The 14015-nt window shown below is 42.1% G+C and overlaps 1 protein-coding gene across 1 annotated transcript; it reads left to right on the top strand.

Moving 5' to 3' along the window:
* The first annotated feature begins 1350 nt into the window (after positions 1-1350).
* Positions 1351-2427, top strand: CCR4 (C-C motif chemokine receptor 4). Its single transcript, XM_074151035.1, has one exon. The coding sequence runs from the start codon at positions 1351-1353 to the stop codon at positions 2425-2427; it is 1077 nt and encodes a 358-aa protein (XP_074007136.1).
* Positions 2428-14015: the final 11588 nt, after the last annotated feature.

Genomic DNA, 14015 nt, shown 5'->3' with positions numbered 1-14015 from the left:
TAGGCAGCACCTCCCAGACAGAGCTACCTGGTGAGAGACAAGTAATTCTACACCCTTAGAGCAAAGAAGCTTCTTCACATCATCTGAGAAGAAAGGAGGAGAAAAGGTAAAATTCACGAAATGCCGTTGCTGAAACAGTTGTGTATCTTGTACACTCATCATGTGTGTGACTGTAATGCTTTTGCATTTACCTTTTGTTGCTGTTCAGGTAATTTTTAAGCAGCTTTAAGAACTCCTGCATCATCAGAAGTGGCTGTATGTGCATTATGTGAATGTATGTTTTCAGTTTTAAATACTTAAATATTTAAATATTTAAGTTTTAAATAATATGCTGAACCTAGGTTAGATTCAGGTACGTGTAGGTGCAGTTGTTGCAAAGCTGTCACCTCTAGACCACTGGTGTCAGACAGTTTTGTCCCTGTGACCTGTAATTCTGATTAAATTCCTCTCTGTGTGTAATGGAACAGAACTGTAGGCTGGAGAGGTGTCAAGCCTGGGTCTATACACAATAGGGGTCAGGTTAATGATAGTCAATGTTCCTTGTTAAGTAGCAGCAATATACAGCGCAAAGACAAATAAAGCAATGATACTCACTTTTCTTCTGCTTTCCATTCATAAAAATCAAGACAAAGTGAAAAAATTAGGCTTAGAAAAATTCTGGTATGTTAGGGTAAAAAAATGGCCCTTGCTGTGATGTAAACACACATCAGCAATATATTCGAACTGTGTCCAAGCTACTTACCTCGGAGTAACATCACTTAAAACTCTGTCTCTGCCTATTAGAAAAGAACATACATACAAACCCAACAAATTCCTGTTATTCATTTAGCCACTGAAGACAGCACTTACTGAAAAGTCATGTCAGCTTTCAGTAACTGTAATTTCATTAGAAGGAAGAGTCAGATGCATTTTTATTACTGCCTTCTTACGGTGATGTTTGCCTGACCGGAAAGGTGGGTGAAATCCTGAACTGCTATGAATAGTGTCTTTGCTTTTTTGCTTTATTCCACACAGGATTTATCCCTCTCTGATTTCATGTCTGTGGTCCATATCTTTCATTCCTATTTGCTTTCCCTTCCACCATTTGAACAGCCTTTTGTGTGCTTGACATCCAAGCATCCTGCTGCAAGGACTAAGCACGTGCATGTTAAAGATACTTAGCAAGTGTGCATATGCATCCCATAATGCTTAAGAAGTGTTTGAAAACCTGTAATGAGAAGTGTGCTGGAACTGCAAGTTAGTCATTGCTAATGATTCAGGCTTTCGGAGTAACCACACTGTCTTCATGGACTGAAAGTCACTGACATTTCTATGTTCTTTCCTTCTCAGGAACTGGAGAAAAAACCAAACATGATTTCTTCAAGTACAGAGTCCTTTGAAGTTGAAAGCTCAAGCTCGTACGACTATTACGATAATTATAACGATGCTCCAAAACCATGCAGTAAGGAAAGCGTCAAGAGGTTTGCAGCCTCCTTCCTACCCGTCCTGTACACCCTAGTATTCCTGGTCGGGCTCACGGGAAACATTCTGGTCATTGTGGTCCTCTTCAAATACAAGAGGCTGAAGAGCATGACTGATGTGTACCTTCTAAACCTCGCCATTTCAGATCTGCTCTTTGTTATATCCTTGCCGTTCTGGTCTTATTTCACAATAGACCAATGGGTTTTCGGAACTCCCTGGTGTAAAATCATTTCGTGGATCTACCTGGTTGGGTTTTATAGTGGGATATTTTTTATCATGCTTATGAGCATAGACAGATACCTGGCAATTGTTCGTGCAGTGTTTTCCTTGAAAGCAAGGACTGCCTTCCATGGCTCGATCACTAGCCTTGTTGTATGGCTAATAGCTTTTTCAGCCTCAGTTCCAGAACTTGTATTTAGAGAATCTTTTAACGAACATAATTATACCACCTGCAAGCCGATATATCCAAGCAATTTCACAACATGGAAACTTTTTTCCACTTTGGAAATCAACATTTTAGGGCTCCTAATCCCTTTTATAGTTATGACATTTTGCTACTCCATGATCATTAAAACATTAGTTCACTGCAGAAACGAGAAAAAGAATAAGGCTGTGAGGATGATCTTTGCTGTCATGATCGTGTTTTTCTTCTTTTGGACCCCCTACAATGTTGTTATTTTCCTACAACTGCTGGAAATGATGGGACTCATTAGAGACTGTCAAGTGAGCAGGAATCTGGACTATGCTTCCCAGGTAACAGAAATCCTCAGCCTTTTTCACTGTTGCCTCAATCCAGTCATCTACTTCTTCATGGGGGAAAAATTTAAGAAGTACGTGAAGATGCTCTTTAAGAACTGGCGATTACCTGGCCGTATTTGCAAGTGGTGTGGAGTTCACATCACTTACCACACTGAATCCACCAGTTCATTCCACACACAATCTACAGGGGACCAAGATGCTCTGTAATGTGTTTCAGACCAACCACTGAACTCACAGGCAAGCAAACTGACAAAAGCAGGAACTTTGAAAAGCTAAGCAAATGCACGTGCATTTAACAGTAAGCTAGTGCCAGATAATTCCTTACTTTTGATTTCTGCCTCTAGATTTTCTGAATAGTACGACAGAAGGCATCCTAGGTGTGAAACATGGGAGATGGACACGCAGGTTTTATCTGCTGCGATTATAAATCACTGCTCAGATGTAACAGCAGCCTTGGTTCTCTGCAAAGCACTGTGCCACTTTGCTTCTTTTTCCACCAGCATCAAGACGGAGGTTGGCCTGCGTGGAGGGGCAGAGGAGAGACAGCTGCTTGTCCTCAGCATGTGCATTTGGAAAATATATTCATTTATCCAAGAGAGATGGTTATTACCTTTTTTTTTCATTCTACAGTTGATCTGTGTAGAACTTGTTGGCTCTGACTCTTAGCAAGCTATTAACAGTACCTGCTACTGTTCAATGCTTCATCTCAGAGAGAGGATACACTCCATGTCATTAAGAAAAAGGACACAAAATACATTCTTTATGTGCACAAAGACGCAAAGCAAATGCATTACATCCTGTTCTAGACACGTTTTCTCTCAGGTTTCCAAGTTGCCACATATGCCTATGTGTAGGTGTATATATAGACATTTTGAATTACTTTATCACTGTAATTCAGGATAGCAATTCTGTACTTTAACATAGAAAATGTTTTTAATATTTTTTAATAAAAGTGTTTTAAATCATTTATTTTCCAGCATGTGTGAATAAGTTTGAAATATCTTGATTAAAAATACATCTTTTAAAGGGAATGTTCTTTGTTCCTAAAGCACTTAACCCCAAGACTCAATTTTCATTCACTGGAGACTTATCTGGCAAAACAAAAGAAAGTAAAACCAGAGATTGCATAGAAATGGTCTGTCACAACTTAGAAACCACACGAAGGATCCTAGCATTTGATAACAGCAAAATGCAAAGAGTGAGATGTCCCAGTAGCCGCTCACAGATCTACATGATATTGATCAGAGATCTGGAACAGGAAGGAAATTCACACAGTAATGTTTAGATTTTGGCACAAAAATAATTTTAAAAAGAGGCAATGATCAGTAATGTGGTAGCAGATAAAGTAAGAGTTGAAAAATACGTATTGGAAGATATTTCTAGTGCATCTTTTTGCTGGATGACCACCATTCAGCAGAAAGACTTATTTTTTTTTTAGGCTGTCAGTAACAAAGCAGCTGCTCAGACACAGCTGCAAAGAGCAGACACGACATTAAAATGCATCAGGGAAGGGCTGAAGAAGTGGTGTAAAAATATTGTAGGGCCATTGTTCTCATCACCCTAAATAAGAAACGTAAGTGGAAGCTCACCTCCATGTGACCTCTCTCATGATACAAGACTGAAAATAAAAAGCAGCACGCTTAAATACTCACGCATACACATATCCACCATAATTAATTTCAGGAATGCATTGCCATTAGCAGTTTGCTGAGGCTGACAAGCAAGGATCTGCATTAATGCAATTAATGAGAATAGCTGTAGAAGACATTAAGTGTAGTAAGAAAGTGTCTTCTTTCCCAAGAAAAAGACTATAAATTTTTACCACTCAGAACCTTACAAGCCACTGAGTAAATCAGCTGGGAAAAAACGCTGCAAGGGGTGGGTTAAGCCATCCATCACCTGTTTTGAAAAGGAAGACAAACTGCAAGTGTCAGGTGCTTCAAAGTCTCACAGATGTCAACTGAACCCAACAACATGTCACTCCCAAGCCGGCATGGCACATTGTCCTCACAGAGGTGACGCTGATGGTGCGGGCATTGGGAAGTGCTGAGCTACGCATCACTCAAGCGCACGGACTGACCTGGAAGCCAGACAGCACACCAGTTAATTTTTTTTTTTTTCTCCTTGATCCTACTCTGTGATCCTTCTAGTCAGTGCGAATAAACGCGTCCTTTTGAGAAACCTTGCTTTCCAGGCCAAGGGGAAGGGCTGCCTGTGCTGGCCTGGCAAAAATGACAGCCAGCAAAGCAAAAAGCAAGCCATAGGCTCTCAGCTCTTGACAACTGTGAGATAAGAGAGATCCAGGGCTACGAGCAGTGTTGAGGAATGGCACCAGGACAGCTACCAGCTCACAGGCTGGTCCGGCTCTGGGCACACACCCTGTGGTGGGGCAGGATGATGAATCTGCTCATGTGTGGAATTAACGGGCCGCACCCAGTGGCTGTGCAGTGTTGCCATAAACGGAGATAGTGTAAAGCCCCTTTTCCACACAAAACTCAAAGGTACTTCACATCACTGCTCAGCTTTGTGCCCCACAGCCTGCACACGCGTGCCTTTGGTGCACAGGGTGCCTGGTGCAGCCAGAGCTCCCCCCAGTTGAACACTGTCCTTGTTTTTCTGCCCACATAACATCTTCCAGTCCTCCCAGTAATAATCTATTCAACGCGTGGGCTGGATGAGCAACTGAGCTGGAGGTTGTGCTCTGAGCAAGTTTGCTGAATTGGGTGCAAGAGGGAGCTCACCTTTAAGTGACGGGCTCAGGAATCCAGGTCCTGGGACTGGAGCTCACCAAACCTGGGAGGTTTTGTCCTGTCTGTCACCTGGAACAAATCTTCCTCCCCCATGCACCCAGCTACAGTGGATAATGCCACTCTCCTCTTGAGAGGGGGCTTTGAAATCTGCTGATGAGAAAAGATGAGACAATAGTATTAATACAGACAAAAATAAAGCAGAGATTTTCAAAATGTCAGTTGACCAAAGGTGTCATTTCAGCTGAACGAGAGTTTCCAATGATGGTATGTACAGACCTATTGAACCATGAAAGAGAATGGATAGACATGTGTGAGTGAAGCAAAGCTGACTCATTCCTACACCCACATTTTTGCATTGGGGTTCCTCGGAAGACCAGCCTGTGTCCTCTCTTCAGTAGCACTAAGCCACCACAGAAAGGTAGACTAGGGGAAAAAAATCAGCTTCATTATATTAAATATAAATAACGATTAAAAAGTAAAAAGTAGTTGGTTAGTTTTTGTTTTCATACGGCGCTTAGGCCACCACAGTCCCTCCCTAAACATAAAGCTGAATTACACACTTGTCTTTTACTCTGGAAGACAGCTTCATCCCTTTTGATTACACGGAAGCAGCATCATGGTTGGCAGCCTCCTCTCAGTCTGCTCCTTTCAGTCGGAGAGCCAGCCCTGGAAAGAAAGTAAGGAATTGATTTTTCTCCTTCCTACACTATTAACTGCTTATCACTGTCTTAGCACCAGCTCTGCACACCCGGTCTGAAGGAGAGTGCAATTCAACAGGCACCACAGTGCTCCTCTCTTACCACGATTCTTCCAGCCTAAAAACACCAGCAGGGATATACACTCACACATTTTCCTCCACAAGCTCTTAATGGTTTCCAGTTTTATCCAACATCTTTCTCTTAACACAGCCAGAGACCAACCTCATTGTCGTGGTTTGGGCTGGGCTGGTCATTAAAACGAACGACAAATGCTCTCTAACTTCTCTCCCAAATGAAAAAAGAATGAGAGAGACTTAAGAGTTTAAAAGAAATATGAGAAAAAACTTCTTCACGGTGAGGGTGCCAGAGCCCTGGAAGAGGCTGCCCAGGGAGGTTGTGGAGTCCCCTTCTTTGGATATGTTCAAGATCCGCCTGGATGCAGTCCTGAGTAACATGCTCTGACATGCTCTAGGCAATCCTGCTTCAGCAGGGGAGTTGGACTAGATGATCCCTATGGTCCCTTCCAACTCTAAAAAAAATTCAGTGAAATTCAGTTAAATGAAATATTAATAAGAAAATAACAAAAAATAATAATATTAATAAGAAAATAACGAAATATATACAATATATACAAAACCACATCGAGCTCCCAGGATGACGATCACATCACCGGCAGGCACTGGTAAATTCCTAAACTGGACTCAGCGATGGATGGGAGCTGAACTCAGAGACTGGATTCAGGAATGCATGGATTGGGATCGAAGGCAGATGAACAGACAGGGTCCTCCTCAGACGTCAGCCACTGAAGAAAGAAGCTGAGCCTTCGATCCCTCAGCTTTTATACTGAGCATGGGGCAGATGGGACGGAACACCCTGTTGGTCAGGTTTGGGTCACCTCTCCTGTCTGCTCCTCCCCACAGGTGGGTCCCCTCTACGCTTTTCCGTTTCTGACCCTCCAAAGGGGCAAATAATGAAGTTACCTGACCTTGGTTGTTATAGCAATAAGTATAAGCAAGACCCTCTCTGCATACTATTCCCTGGCATGAACTATAAACATCAGGCCTTCTTATCTCTTCTAGAAGCCAACGCTGTCTGAAAAAGATGCCATTAACTCGGAAGAGTTCAGTTAGAAGGGGCTTAGCTGAAAAGTAAAATTACTGAAAAGAAAATTGGTTCTCTTTTACCTCAAACCAGGACACTCATGAACTCCCATCTCTTCCGCAAATATCTCCACTTGGCTTGATTTACAGTTAGAAATCAAGGGCCATTTAGCAATGTCAATCAAAATGATCATTAAAATGGTGCTCTCAACAGGACTTCACTACTCCAGGCGTAAAAGAAGCTTTTAAGCAGGAGACTGGAAATGAATAGTCAGTATAACTGAGGTGAGATTTCTAGCATTTGCATAACTGATAAAACCATTCAAAGGCGATGGAGTACTGGTTGTCATCTTACTGTCACACAACAATGATGTACCCAGGTGCCACTGGCAGTCATGAAGGCATCACTCCTACAGGAGCAGGTACTATCAACGTGGAGACACCAAGTTAAACGCTTCCAGGATGATTTTCTTTTTCACAGTCATTCCGCAGCAACATCCAACAGAAAAATCAACAAACCCGCATCTTATGGGATAGTCGTTGAGTCAAAAGACGCTTCTCACAGAAATGAGGCTCAAAAGCAGAAAAGGCCTTTGTTCCAGGCCAGCAAAATCCAAGTCCTCTGCCAGCTCCTTGATGGAGCACTGACCAGTGCTGTTCTCTTGCCCTTGGCAGAGGATACCCCTCCATATATCCCTCACACACTCAGCTCAAAAGAAGGCTGCTCACAGGCCACACTCAGGCTTTTGTCTTAATTTATTTCTGATCCTCCTTTGAACTCTCAGAAATGGTAACATATGATATCTCTACTGAAAAGACTAATTAATGTCTTCTCTTCTGCATCACTGGCCACTTGACCTTATTTTTAAAAAAGTTGCTGTCTTATAGCTAGGGGAGCTGAGGCACAGGGCAAGAGCTCAGACACGATGAGCACAATGCACATTTTTGACAGAATCTCCGGGCCCTCCTAGCTCTCCTTGGGGAGGATTTGCATTTCAGCTTGGTGAGGGAAACTCCAGGTAAGAGCTGCCCACACTGTGCCCTTTCTGGTAGCCAAATCTGCAATGGCTCAGCCAGGAAAGTCTCCACCTGGATCCAGGTTCTGTGAGGACCAGCACAGGTTGATGTGAAGGGTACCTGGAGGTAACTGGATGACTAGCTACTGTCATCTTCCAATAAAAGATGTTCTTCACTGGCACAGGTAACAGAGGGTGTTATGTGTCTTAAAACACCAGAGAACCAGGATTCCTGTTCGCAGGTGACCGAAAAAGAAACAAATTCATCTTCTGTACAAATGCAGCCCAAACACATGATTGATCAGTGCATCATACTCCTTCAGTTTTTGTGTTGGTTCTTTGTTTGGCTGTTTTTTTTTAATTTCAAGTCACCTTGGAAAGGCTGAAGTTTCTCTGAAGCTTAGTTTCTTGTTTCAGAGTAACAGCATGCATTCAGTACGTGTAGCTCAGTAATTTCACGCTGCAATCTTGCTATGATTTCAGATGTTGCAAAATAAAAACCACTAAGGCACTAAAAATATTTTAAAATTCCAAGAAGGTGTTTGTTTCCTTGCTTTGGCTTTTAACAACTGTAGCAAGTAATCAAGAATCTCATCTGCAAGAACCTGATCTGTTTCCACAGATATGAAACCCTCATAAAAGGTAGTCTCGGTGCTGCTAGCAACCTGTGAGACAACAAAGACTGAACAAAGATTGATGTCACCAGATCCACTCTTTTGCTCAAAAGAGGCCAGCGGTGTTTGATCAGCATTTTCCCAGAAGCTCCAAGCAGCCAAGTTGAGAAAGAGACTTGTACCTGGGGCAGTGATTGGAGCAACAGGTGGACATCCCTGCCTGAAAAGCATATTTGTCTCTTTTGCACAAGGACTTTGCACTCTTTGAAATACCTCCACAGACGCATAGTGGTTTGGGCAGATGATAGAATGAAGAGAGAGTCTTCTCTCTGACTTTTAACCTGTCACCATCACACACAAATAGAAAGAGCACCACCAGCTAGCAGTAATACAAAAATACAAAAGTATCTTAATCAAAGTGAAAAAAGACCACAACAGATCTCTGTACTTGCTCGTAACTGGTAAACTGAAATTTGACCACAAGTAAGACCATGACCGCAGACTGAGTGACTTGCCTTTTCCGCTACTGAAGTATGTGGGAAAGGTGTAAAAAGCACGGAGAGAAGAAAGAGAAGGATGGCTTTTCCTGTTCCTTATGCCCTTGTTGTTCATTCACAAGCACCAGCAATGGAAAGAAAACAAGGCTGGTTGACGGCAAGGAACAACATTGTCTGCAGGCCCTGCAGAGAAACAGTGCTGAGAAACTGCAGAGCACAGGTCTGCCCTTGCTATCAAAAATCTTGTTTACCCTCTCTAGAAGAGTAACCCATAGCACGAGGCATCACACAAAAAACCTGCCACGCTACAGAGAATGGGCTGAAGAGTTTACAAAAGGAACAAAAAAGGAAGTTTGGATTTAGGCCGTTTTCTCCTCAATTCTGCTTCACCAACCCATCCTTGCATAATGCAGGTCAGTACTCGCTTCCTTTCCTCAGAAATATGAGGGAACCCCCAAAAACCCCTATGGGGAGGCTGGCTCCCATCTGCTCGTGTTTTTTTTTTTTGCATGAATGCGTCCGCCGCAGCCTCCTCTCCCACAATCACACGGAGTTGGGAGCAAATCCATTCATTTCCTTGCCAGCTTAAGCTCAGGTTATCTGCAGGCAGCGGTCACGCCAGTAGGGCGTCTGCCTGGTCTCTGCACTGGCAGAAGATTTGGCATTTGAAGAGGCAGTTTCATGAAAATCTGAACATGGGAGAGAAGAGATTTTTGGTGGTGGTTGCATCGTCTAGCGATCAATATCTTTTAACCCGGCGCTGCTGTTTGCATTTTGTTTCAGCCTCGGATTAAAACTGCTTTATAGTAAGCTCAGCCTTTGAAATAAAATATTTCATTATTTCTGCCCTGAATTCTTACTAGAACTTTATTCTGATGGGGGAAACAATTTTAGAAGTCCTCATGTAACCAAAAAATCATAGAAAGAACCCATGGATTTGTCTTACTTTAAATGTTTTTTGTTAACAACTTCATTGAATAAATCTATCACATTGCTTTATCAGTAGCTTATTCCACATATCCACAGGGATGTGCCATAACTTAGAAAAAAGATAGCGTTTGAAGCAAAATGTCACTAAAGTGATGTTACTGCAGAAGACTACCAGACAGAAAAGAGGGGGTTTGTCTTGTTTTTTTTCAAATCTACTGACTTGAGAATTCAAAAGAATTTGCCTGACAAACTTCTGTAGTGTAAAAAAAATACAGTGCTTTATATACTTTATCAAAATGGGACTATGTGAATAAGATTTAAACAATCAAGCCTCAAATCAGCATTTATGAAAGGTCAACTCTTACGTGATAATTATTTAAAAAATTGTGCCACTGAAAAAGCAAAGGTCAGCATTAGGTATCCAAGATTCTGCAGAATTTTTCTTTGCGTGGTTATTTGCAGGGGATGGAGGGTGTTGGGTTTTTTTTTTAATTGTACAAATGCAGGGTAACTACTACATTTCTGTTCAAAGGGTTTGTGTCATAAACAGAAAAAAAAGTTCACCTTTGCTGTAAGGTAATTCGCAATAAAAAAATTCAGTCATAACATGATTGGATTGAATGTGACCTGGATTTTCAGGAGGGCACATGCCCAATTAATGAACTGTCACGCCAACATAAACCACTGGGTATGGATAGGCTTCCAGGTTCCTGGAAAAATGTAAAAAGAGCTCTAGAAATGTCAACTACCCATACAGAATAGGTAGCTAGTATCAATGGCTACTTTAGTGACACCTCCTAGCAAAATCTGCCATGTTCTCTAGACCTGAGGCCACAAGATCCTGCAAAGTTACCACTTTGGCAAAAACAAAACACAGTGGTGGTGGTGGTGGGGGGGGGGGAGGACGGAAAGTCAGTGAGATCCTTCACAGCCAAAGTCTGCCTGATCAGTGCATGGCAGAAGCTAGATGTGTCTACTCCAACACTAGCAGCAGCCGAGGACCAGGTACGTGAGACCTCGTAGCGACCCACCAGCCAAATGTGCCCTGCAGCCCACGGGGGTAGAAGGCAACTGCCCCAGGTCTTGTTCATGCAGACAATGCTTGCGCTTATGGAAAAAAATGATGTTTTATTACCTGCAGTTCACTAGGTGGCTTGCACTGTCTGCACTGGCTTCCTTATCATATTGGGTCACAGACTGAAACCAAACGGAAGCATGTCCATCACTACCTATCAACCAGAGTTGATATGCTCCAAAGAGACTGTAGCACCCGTATCCTTTACTTCTCCCTGAAAAGAAAGAAAAAAAGAAAAAGGGCTTTTTTTTAAGGTGCTGGTTTCAGCCTTGCCAGGGACCTCGGTCAACTCAACTCTTGCATCTGGAGATCAAGACTCTGCCCTCCTTTGTAAAACAGGGCATTTTGCAGACAAAAGTACTACAACGAAACTAAGTATTGTTATGGAGACAAAAATCTGTGTATTCATTGCTAAATTTCTTGCCTTGTCTCAAGACATCAAGAACCATGCATACTCTTTCATTCACAGCCCAAAAAGTTTCACCTCCTTCCACAGAAGATGAAAATAACTTCATAATGCATTTTTCTGAAGCAAAAAAAAAGCCTTTGGTTTTGAGCAATTTCTTCCTAACATTTCTCAGTCAATGGGTGATTGTTGTCCTGAATCATGAGGGTTTGCAGACAAAACCCCCACCCCTTTTAGACTTGCTTGCCTGATTTACTTCACGTTTCGACATTTGTAATCAGCAGGGGGTTTCACCAATTTGCATGAACACACTAAAACAGGTAGCAGGAAAAACCTAAATACTTCGTAAGAACAGGAACATTCTTTCCAAGCCGAACTAGCATCACATTTTCGCATCAAAAGGCATAGAGCCTTACAATAAATGAGTAAGCCCCAAAATCAAAATATGCTATGGAGCACAGACCCAGGCTTTTAAAAAAGAACTGATGCTTTTAAATAATCTCAGTTGCTGTAAATAAGATCGAATTGCAGAGCAGGAGGCTTTAGGGGTTTGGGGTTTTTTTTTGCAAACTGAGTCATGGTGAGCAAGCAGCTGATTCAGCTGTCAAAGCTGAGTCTCTTCTACTGAAAAGACTTTAAAAGCACTGAAATTCCAGCTCAACTTAAAAAGAAAGAAAGACTTCACCTGAAAAAGTTTCAGGTGCTGAAACTCAGAAAGAGACAATCAGATATGCTCACCTTGACAAGAGGACACAGGGCTAGATGGACCTTACTCAAACTCAGTACCATTATTCGTATATGAAAAAAATACAGTTGTATTACATGAGAAAAAGAAAGCGAAGAAAACAGTAAGAGCTGAGCTCTGTGTATTTTTGAAGCCCTCAGTTTCTGAGACAAGAGAAGTTTCATGTGCTGCGCCAATGGGGCAGACCCTTGACAAACTCATGACAGAGAGAGAGAAGAACCAGTGGGAATCCCTGAAGGTTCTTTTCACCCACCTTGCAGGACAAGTACAACAGCACGGCTGTGTTGTTGAAGAAGGTACTTGCTCACCAGAAACCACAGTGAAACCAAAGCAGGCATCATCTAGCCTGAACTATTTTGTGAACAACCGACAGTAGGTGATGCATATCAAGGACTGTCAGAAAACACGTCTCAGTTTGCAAGGATAACATGGAAGACAAGATGGTGATAAGCAGTTGGGGAGCAAGTGCCAGCAGAGCTACAGGTATTCACAACTTCGCAGTTAGGAGGATTTTTGTTATAACTTGGATATATTTTCCCCACCCTGCACATCCAGCCAGGGGAGCTGAACCTTCACCCCACTTCACCTCCTTTCTTTCATGTAAAATTTTCCACTTGTAGCTATGAAAACCTGAAAACTGCAGAGCTCAAGCATCCTTCACCTTTGCCAGTTCAGCGAGATGCAAGGCCATGGCCTGTAGCTGGTTGGTGGTGGCTGGAGGCACCAAAAGGGAAATGATTTTCTTTCCCCTCTCCACCACCAACCTGATTGTGTTTGGAAAAAAAAAAAACAAACCAAACCAAAAAACAACAAATCAAAAACCAACCGACCAAAAAACCCAACTACCCACTATTTACCTGACACATTATTATGCTTTCCCCTTGGTCTTAACAAGGCTTCTCATCCAGATCGTGTTTTGTAACACTGAATATTCTTGTTTGCTTGTATCTCCATAGTGCTTCAGCATCCCGTTTCAGCACTGTAGGTACAGTACAAAGGAGAAACAAACTTCATGCAAGTCAAGTATGCTACTGCTGTAATCTCATTTCAGTATCTTTGCAAGACAGGTTTTTTTTCAGAATTTAAAAAACAAAAACCAAACCCCACTAAAACAAAAGATACCTAGGTAGCTTCTACTCTTGCATCTGAATTACTGGCACTTTCTGTCTGAGCTCTCTTTGTTTCCTAGGATGGGTTATCAAGCTTAATTTTGGGGTTGGGTGGGGTGTGTCCCTTTTTTTCCAATAAAAAAACATGAAGAGAAGTCCAAAATTTGGCTAATACTAAAACATCAACTGTCTTGGCATGAAAGTTAAAATTAGAAAGGATTCGTAAAAGCTCTAGGTTTTCTTCAACACCTCTGAAGCCTTTGAGTCAAAGCAAACAGACCTCAGAGGTTAGACTTGAAAAATTTAAAAAAAAAAAAAAGAGCTGCTTCAGCAGATACCAACCAGCAGCTACTTTCCTCTACATCAACACGAGCTAGGTGGACTCAGTGCTTTAAATAAAGTCATGTCTGCAGGTGCCTATGTTTGACTGTAGTCAAAAGACTCATATTGCTTTAACTTCAGCTTTTGAAGTGGATACTGCTGTGGATCAAAGGACCAAAAGAGCAACATAGCAAAGCACTGCAGCAGAACTCACTGCTTTGACAAAATTTTGCAGGAAATCATGCTAACCCCTCACAAGTTCGGTACTAGGTTCTCAGGTCCTTCAGTGCACCAGATCTACCTATTCATGATTAGTGCAAACCACATCCTAAAACTGAGGGGAAAAAAGAGTCAGAAAGCTTCAAAGAAGATAATGTAAAGTACGTGCACGATCCAGACGTGTTTCTCATGGTCTAAAATCTTCTGGGAAACCTCGCTGGTATAGCAGATTGTTTTAACATCCAGAAATAAAATTTAATGTGAAGGAGGCAAGAAAGGAGTCCAAGTTTTCCTTCTGCGCAGCTTCTTTCTTCT

This window comes from Numenius arquata, chromosome 7 (assembly GCF_964106895.1).
Source record: "Numenius arquata chromosome 7, bNumArq3.hap1.1, whole genome shotgun sequence".
Classification (NCBI taxonomy): domain Eukaryota; kingdom Metazoa; phylum Chordata; class Aves; order Charadriiformes; family Scolopacidae; genus Numenius; species Numenius arquata.
This window is presented reverse-complemented; position numbering and strand designations above follow the sequence as displayed.